The 10,000-nt window shown below is 29.0% G+C and overlaps 1 protein-coding gene across 25 annotated transcripts in view; it reads left to right on the top strand.

Moving 5' to 3' along the window:
* LOC122254997 (uncharacterized) overlaps window positions 1–10,000 on the top strand; it is a 281,759-nt gene that overhangs the window by 44,190 nt on the left and 227,569 nt on the right. Inside the window, exon 6 of one of the 25 annotated variants that reach the window (XM_086553155.1) lies at window positions 5,546–5,644. The exons of the other annotated variants lie outside the window; for them this stretch is intronic. Coding sequence (XP_086409281.1) covers window positions 5,546–5,644 — 99 coding nt within the window. The remainder of the gene's footprint in view (window positions 1–5,545; window positions 5,645–10,000) is intronic. 25 annotated transcript variants of the gene reach the window in all.

Below are 10,000 nucleotides of genomic sequence, written 5' to 3'. Positions count from 1 at the left end.
GTGAAGTAGAATTAATTAGGTCTGGGCTTTTGATGGCCAGAGATGCTGATGACGAGATTCACAGTTTTTAAGAATGTGAAATTTGAACTATGGAAATGGAATATGAATTACCATCTGCTGCAGCTTACATGCATTTAACAAGAAAATGAGGGAAGCAAATCTGAAGAACCAAATTGACATATGTGTATTAATCCCTTTATTTTCTTTGACTCATTTCAATTCCAGATGCATTGCTTTTTGAAAAGTACAAATTTGATAAGCAGGAAAAATCTAAATAGATTCATTATTATTATTATTATTATACTACCCTATATACATATATATACATATATATTTCCCTATATTGATATATATATATATATATATATATATATATATATATATATATATTGATATATATATATATATATATATATATATATATTATATATATATATATATTTTATATATATATATATATGATATATATAAATATATATAAATATACATATATAATATTATATATATATATATATATATATATATATATATATATATATATATATATAATATATATATAAATATATATAATATATATATATATATATATATATATATTATATATATATATATATATATATATATATATATAATATAATATATTATAATATATATATATATATATATATATATATATATATATTTATATATAAATATATATATTATATAATATATATATATATATAATATATATATATATATATATATATATATATATTTATATTAATATCATATATATATATATATATATATATATATATATATATATATAATATATATATATATTATATATATATATATATATATATATATATTATATATATATATATATATATATATATATGTATATGTATATGTATATAAATAAATATATATATATATATATATATTCATATATATATATATACATATATATATATATATGTATATATACATATATATATATATATATATATAAATATATATATATATATACATATAATAATATATATATAACATAATATATATATATATATATATATATATATATATATATATATATATATTATATATATATATATATAAATATATATATATATATATATATATATATATATATATATATAATATATATATAATATATTATATATATATATATACATATATATATATATATATATATATATATATATATATATATATATATATTTATATATATATCTATATTATATATCTATAATATATATCTATATATATCTATATCTATATATATAATATATATATATATATATATATATATATATACATACATACATACATATATATTTACCTATATATATATATATATATATATATATATATATATATATATATATATATATATATATATATATATATATATATATATATACTTACACCCTCATTCCAAGTATCATTAACATTGTCATTATCATGTTAATTCTTGTCCACATATATCTCCCTTCCATTTGTCATTATATCCTTCTATTGTAAGTCATCTATTAATTCTCTCATAATATTTTTATAATAATTCTTACCTTTCTAGATATAATGATAATATTCATTGCCATTCATTGTTGTTGTTATTTTTATGAATTATTATTATCAACATCATTAATATCATCATTATTATTTCCATTGCTAATATTATTATTATCATTATCTCACACTCATTCACATTCACCTTCTCATTGTCATTCTCACTCACATTCACCTTCTCACTATCATTCTCACTCACATTCACCTTCTCATTGTCATTCTCACTCACATTCACCTTCTCATTTTCATTCTCACTAACATTCACCTTCTCCCTGTCAATCTCACTCACATTCACCTGCTCATTGTCATTCTCACTCACATTCACCTTCTCATTGTCATTCTCACTCACATTCACCTTCTCATTGTCATTCTCACTCGCTTTCATCTTTCACTGCCATCCTCACATTCACCTTCTCATTGTCATTCTCACTCATATTAACCTTCTCACTGTCATTCCCACTCACATTCACCTTCTCATTGTCATTCTCACTCACATTCACCTTCTAATTGTCATTCTCACTCACATTCACCTTCTCATTGTCATTCTCATTCACATTCACCTTCTCACTGTCATTCTCACTCACATTCATCTTCTCATTGTCATTCTCACTGACATTTACCTTCTTATTGTCATTCCTATTCACATTCACCTTCTCACTGTCATTCTCACTCACATTCACCTTCACATTGTCATTTTCACTCACATTCACCTTCTCATATTCATTCTCACTCACTTTCACCTCATTTTCATTCTCACTCACATTCAGCTCACTGTCATGCTCACTCACATTCACCTTCGCATTGTCATTTTCACTCACATTCACCTTCTCACTGTCATTCTCACTCAAATTAACCTTCTCATTGTCATTCTCACTCACAATCACCTCTTAATTATCATTCTCATCCACATTCACCTTCTCATTGTCATTCCTACTCACATTCACCTTCTCACTCACTTTCACCTTCTCATTGTCATTCTCACTCGCATTCACCTTCTCATTGTCATTCTCACTCACATTCACATTCTCATTGTCATTCTCACTCACATTCACATTTTTCATTGTCATTCACACTCACATTCACCTTTTCATTGTCATTTTCATTCACATTCACCTTCTCATTGTCATTCTCACTCATTCACCTTCTCACTGTCATTCGCACTCACATTCACCTTTTGATTGTCATTCTCATTCACATTCACCTTCTCATTATCATTCTCAATGACATTCACCTTCTCATTGTCATTCTTACTCGCGTTCACCTTCTCTTGTCATTCTCAATCACATTCACCTTCTCATTGTCATTCTCACTCACATTCACCTCCTCATTGTCAATCACACTCAATTTGACTTTCTCATTTTCATTCTCACTCATATTCACCTTATTGTCATTCTCACTCACATTCACCTTCTCATTATCATTCTCACTCTCATTCCCCTTCTCATTGTCATTCTCACTGACATTCACCTTCGTATTGTAATTCTCACTCACATTGACCTTCTCACTGTCATTCTCGCTCACATTCGCCTTCACATTGTCCTTCTCACTCACATTCACCTTTTCATTTTCATTCTCACTCACATTCACTTTCTCATTTTCATTCTCAGTCACCTTCATCTTCTCATTGTCATTCTCACTCTCATTACCCTTCTCATTGTCATTCACACTGACATTCACCTTCTCATTTTCATTCTGACTCACATTCACCTTTTCATTTTCACTCACATTCACCTTCTCACTTTCAATTTCACTCACATTCACCTTCTCATTTTCATTCTCACTCACATTCACCTTCTCATTGTCATTCTCACTAACATTCACCTACTCATTGTCATTCTCACTCACATTCACCTTCGCATTGTCATTCTCACTCATTCACCTTCTCATTGTCATTCTCACTCACATTCACCTTCTCACTTTCAATTTCACTCACATTCACCTTCTCATTTTCATTCTCACTCACATTCACCTTCTCATTGTCATTCTCACTAACATTCACCTACTCATTGTCATTCTGACTCACATTTACCTTTTCATTTTCACTCACATTCACCTTCTCACTTTCATTCTCACTCACATTAACCTTCGCATTGTCATCCTCACTTCCCTTCTCACGCTCATTACTCACAAACAGACGTCTAACACAAGCATCTTCCTCCCTCAGGTCAGACTCCCTTACACTGTGCTTCAGAGAACGGCCATCATGCTGTTGCAGAGACGCTCCTCGAGAAGGGCGGAGAAGTGAACGCCAAGGCTTATTATGGTAAGGCGATTGGAAAGCGAGTGACTTCTTAAAGGCACCAGAAGAATTTTGCTTTTGTTTCTTTTCTCTTCTTTGTCTTTATGGAATTTTATAACAATTATTGTTATAATTTGATTAGGGAATGTTTTTCATCTTTTATCATGAATTTTATTGATATTTATTTCTTTATTCTATGAATTTTTCAGTAAAAAATTTTTCATAGATTATTTTATAAAATAGAAATAAATAGAGTTTTCTATATTTCTTTATACTATAAATGTTATAATGATTAGTTATGATAATTATGATAATAATAAGTATGATCATCTTAATTATTATTGACATTGTCATTATTATTATTATCTACAAGCAATATGATCATCCTCATCATCAATCATAATCATCATCAATTGTGCTATTCATATTAGCATTATTATTTCATGAAGATTACTATTATTATTACTACTATTTCTATTAAATTATCAATTGTTATCATCCTTCTTCTTCTCATTATTGTTATTTTGATGGTGATCCTGTTCTTGTTCTCCTACATGCTTTTGTTGGTGGTGTTGTTGCGAGGTCTTTGTCAGTGATGACAAAGACAATGATGATAATGGAGAAAGTAATGGCAACAAAAGCAACAACAATAATGATGATAATGAAAAGTTTCATAATGTTGATGGTGGTAATGATAACAATATTAATGATAAAGTAATCATCACTGATAATGTTGATGATAACACTTTCATGATGATAATAGAACTAATGATAATGGTAATGACATATTTATGATAACAATGATAATAATAATGGTGATGATGAATAATGATAGTAATAAATTTAGAAATATAAAAGTTTAGTTAAGTCCCCCCGAACGGCGGGTCCGTTTTCTTTGACATACGTAATGTCTCCCATGTTCCACCAATATTTGATGTTTTTTATTTTACGCTTATTTACTACAAGAAAGACATGTTTTGTTTATGTTACACCATTTATCAGGTGTATGTTTTTTTCCATTATGAAGACTATATATTTTAACTGCATTGAAACAGAAGTATAAATCATTTTATATCAATATGATTTTCTGAATAAATTAGCAGACGCTCAACAACACCATGTGTTTCAATGGCTAAAGAACATCTTTATTTACTGCACGAATGTGGCAAGAAAACCCCACATGTATAATTCTCCTACTCTTTGTCACTCTATATTTCTGTATAATTCTCTATATTATATATATATATATATATATATATATATACATATATATATGTATATATATATACATATATAATATATATATATATATATATATATATATATATATATATAATATATATATATATATATATATATATATATATATATTACTGATAAATAATTATCAAACATTCATTTTCATTATAATATTCTTTCTCATTATCATACATATATATTTTTTCTTATCCTTCTTGTTTCTATACCTTTTCATAATTCTTATTTTCATTAACATTCTAAGTATTTGCAATTTTATTAATATTCAAAATATCCATACTATTCCTAGCCCTTACCCTTATCACCCTAATCATCTCTATTAATCTCATTCCTAAAACTAGTCTCATTCTCCCTCACATTCACCTTCTCACTATCATTTTCACTCACATTCACCTTCTCATTGTCATCCTCACTTCCCTTCTCACGCTCATTACTCACAAACAGACATCTAACACAAGCATCTTCCTCCCTCAGGTTGGACTCCCTTACACCTTGCTTCCCAGAACGGCCATCATGCTGTTGCAGAGACGCTCCTCGAGAAGGGCGGAGAAGTGAACGCCAAGGATAAGGATGGTAAGGCGATTGGAAAGCGAGTGACTTCTTAAAGGCACCAGAAGAATTTTGCTTTTGTTTCTTTTCTCATCTTTGTCTTTGTGGAAATTTATAACAAATACTATTATAATTTAATAAGGGAATCTTTATCATCATTTATCATTAATTTTATTGATATTTATTTCTTTATTCTATGAATTTTTCAATAAAATATTTTCATAGAATATTCTATAAAATAGAAATAAATAGATTTTTCTATATTTCTTTATACTATAAATGTTATAATGATTAGTTATAACAATTATGATAATAATAAGTAAGATCATCTTAATTATTATTGATGTTATCATTATTATTTTCCTGTTTATCTAAAAGAAATATGATCATCCTCATCATCAATCATAATCATCAATGGTGCTATTCATATTATCATTAATATTTCATTACTATAACTATCATTGTTACTCCCATTTCTACTAAATTATCAATTATTATCATCCTTCTTCTTCTCATTATTGTTATTTTGATGGTGATCCTGTTCTTGTTCTCCTACATGCTTTTGTTGGTGGTGTTGTTGCGAGGTCTTTGTCAGTGATGACAATGACAATGATGATAATGGAGAAAGTAATGGTAACAAAAGCAACAACAATAATGATGATAATGAAAAGTTTCATAATGTTGATGGTGGTAATGATAACAATATTAATGATAAAGTAATCATCACTGATAATGTTGATGATAACACTTTCATGATGATAATAGAACTAATGATAATGGTAATGACATATTTATGATAACAATGATAATAATAATGGTGATGATGAATAATGATAGTAATAAATTTAGAAATATAAAAGTTTAGTTAAGTCCCCCCGAACGGCGGGTCCGTTTTCTTTGACATACGTAATGTCTCCCATGTTCCACCAATATTTGATGTTTTTTATTTTACGCTTATTTACTACAAGAAAGACATGTTTTGTTTATGTTACACCATTTATCAGGTGTATGTTTTTCCAATATGAAGACTATATATTTTAACTGCATTGAAACAGAAGTGTAAATCATTTTATATCAATATGATTTTCTGAATAAATTAGCAGACGCTCAACAACACCACGTGTTTCAATGGCTAAAGAACATCTTTATTTACTGCACGAATATCTTATATTTATCTTTACTTATTTATATTGATCTTTACTGCACGAATATTTATCTTTAATATAATATTTATCTTTACTGCACGAATGTGGCAAGAAAACCTCACAAATATTAAGGAAGGAAATATTTTATGATACTGATGATAACACTCTCATGATAATGATGGAACTAATGATAATGATATAATGATAATAATGATGGTGATTGGAAGGTGAATAATGATAGTAATAACAGTAATGATGGAAATAATATTTATTGATTATGATGATAATTCTTATTATAATGAATATTTTAAATATTGATTATAAATGATTATAAATTTATTATGAATTATAATTGTCATTAATGATAATGATTATTTTTAATGATAATGATTATTTTTATGTTATTATCATTTTTAGAAATCATCATTGCTGTTATTATTTTTATCATCATTAATATTTTCATTATCATCATTATCATTATGAATATTATATAATTATCATTATTATAAGAATTATCATTATTATTATCTTCATTATTATTTTTATCTTCCTCATTATCATTATTATTCATGTTATTGTCATAATTATCTTCACTAATATTTCTATCATTATGATTGATATTTTTTATCATTTTATTACCATTGCTATCATTATAGCTATCATGATTACTGTTATTATTGCAATGGTGTTCGTAAATATAATAATAAAAACAATAAAAATTACAATAATTATCATAGTAATGAAAAAATATTTATATATTATTGATAAATGATTATCAAACATTCATTTTCATTATAATATTCTTTCTCATTATCTCATTGTTTCTATACCTTTTCATAATTCTTATTTTCATTAGCATTCTTAGTATTTACAATTTTATTAATATTCAAAATATCCATACTATTCCTAGCCCTTACCCTTATCACCCTAATCATCTCTATTAATCTCATTCCTAAAACTAGTCTTATTCTCCCTCACAATCACCTTCTCATTGTCATTCTCACTCGCATTCACCTTCTCATTGTCATTTTCACTCGCATTCACCTTCTTACTGTCATTCTCACTCACATTCACCTTCGCATTGTCATCCTCACTTCCCTTTCTCACGCTCATTACTCACAAACAAACGTCTAACAGAAGCTTCTTCCTCCCTCAGATGAAACTCCCTTACACTGTGCTTCCTTTAACGGCCATTCACCTTCTCATTGTCATTCTAACTTATTCACCTTCTCATTGTCATTCTCTCTTACATTCACCTTCTCATTGTCATCCTCACTCACATTCACCTTCTCATTGTCATTCTAACTCACATTCACCTTCTCATTACCATTCTCACTCACATTCACCTTGCCATTGTCATTCTCACTCACATTCACCATCCCTTTGTCATTCAGATTCATTCACCTTCTCATTGTAATGCTCACTCATATCCACCTCCTCATTGTCATTCTCACTCATTTACCTATTTTCTGTCATTCTCACTCGCATCCACCTTCTCATGTCATTCTCATTCATATTCACCTTCTTATTGTCATTCTCAATCTCTCTCACATTCACCTTCTCATTGTCATTCTCACTCACATTCACCTTCTCATTTTCATTCTCACTCTTACTCACATTCACCTCATTTTCATTTTCACTCACATTCACCTTCTTATTGTCATTCTCAGTCACATTCACCTTCTCACTGTCATTCTCTTTCACATTTACCTTCTCATTGTCATTGCCACTCAGATTCACCTTCTCATTGTCATTCTCACTCACATTCACCTTCTCATTGTCATTCTCACTCACATTCACCTTCTCATTGTCAATCTCACTCATTCACCTTCTCACTGTCATTCTCACTCATTCACCTTCTCATTGTCATTCTCAGTCATTCACCTTCTCATTGTCATTCTCACTCACATTCACCTTCTCATTGTCATTTTCAGTCATACACCTTCTCATTTTCATTCTCAGTCATTCACCTTCTCATTGTCATTCTCACTCACATTCACCTTCTCATTGTCATTCTCACTCACATTCACCTTCTCATTGTCATTCTCACTCACATTCATCTTTTCATTATCATTCTCATCCACATTCACCTTCTCATTGCCATTCCTACTCACATTCACCTTCTCATTGTCATTCTCATTCATTCACCTTCTCATTATCATTCTCACTCATTCTCCTTCTCATTGTCATTCTTACTCATTCACCTTCTCATAGTCTTTCTTACTCATTCACCTTCTCATCATCATTCTCACTCACATTCACCTTCTCATTGTCATTCTCAGTCATTCACCTTCTCATTGTCATTCTCACTAACATTCACCTTCTCTATCATTCTTACTCACATTCACCTTCTCATTGTCATTCTCAGTCATTCACCTTCTCATTGTCATTCTCACTCACATTCACCTTCTCATTGTCATTCTCACTCGCATTCACCTTCTCATTGTCATTCTCACTCATTCACCTTCTCATTATCATTCTCACTCATTCACCTTCTCATTGTCATTCTTACTCATTCACCTTCTCATAGTCTTTCTCATTCATTCACCTTCTCATCATCATTCTCACTCACATTCACCTTCTCATTGTCATTCTCACTCACATTCACCTTCTCATTGTCATTCTCACTCACATTCACCTTCTCATTGTCATTCTCACTCACATTCATCTTTTCATTATCATTCTCATCCACATTCACCTTCTCATTGCCATTCCTACTCACATTCACCTTCTCATTGTCATTCTTACTCATTCACCTTCTCATAGTCTTTCTCACTCATTCACCTTCTCATCATCATTCTCACTCACATTCACCTTCTCATTGTCATTCTCAGTCATTCACCTTCTCATTGTCATTCTCACTAACATTCACCTTCTCTATCATTCTTACTCACATTCACCTTCTCATTGTCATTCTCAGTCATTCACCTTCTCATTGTCATTCTCACTAACATTCACCTTCTCATTGTCATTCTCACTCACATTCACCTTCTCATTGTCATTCTCACTCGCATTCACCTTCTCATTGTCATTCTCACTCATTCACCTTCTCATTATCATTCTCACTCATTCACCTTCTCATTGTCATTCTTACTCATTCACCTTCTCATAGTCTTTCTCATTCATTCACCTTCTCATCATCATTCTCACTCACATTCACTTTCTCATTGTCATTCTCACTCATTCACCTTCTCATCGTCATTCTTACTCATTCACCTTCTCATAGTCTTTCTCA

Source organism: Penaeus japonicus, unplaced genomic scaffold (genome assembly GCF_977035675.1).
Source record: "Penaeus japonicus unplaced genomic scaffold, GWHDUDI00000001_assembly GWHDUDI00000028, whole genome shotgun sequence".
NCBI classification, from domain to species: Eukaryota; Metazoa; Arthropoda; class Malacostraca; order Decapoda; family Penaeidae; genus Penaeus; species Penaeus japonicus.
Note: the sequence above shows the minus strand (reverse complement) of the source record. Positions and strands in the feature narration are given on the sequence as shown.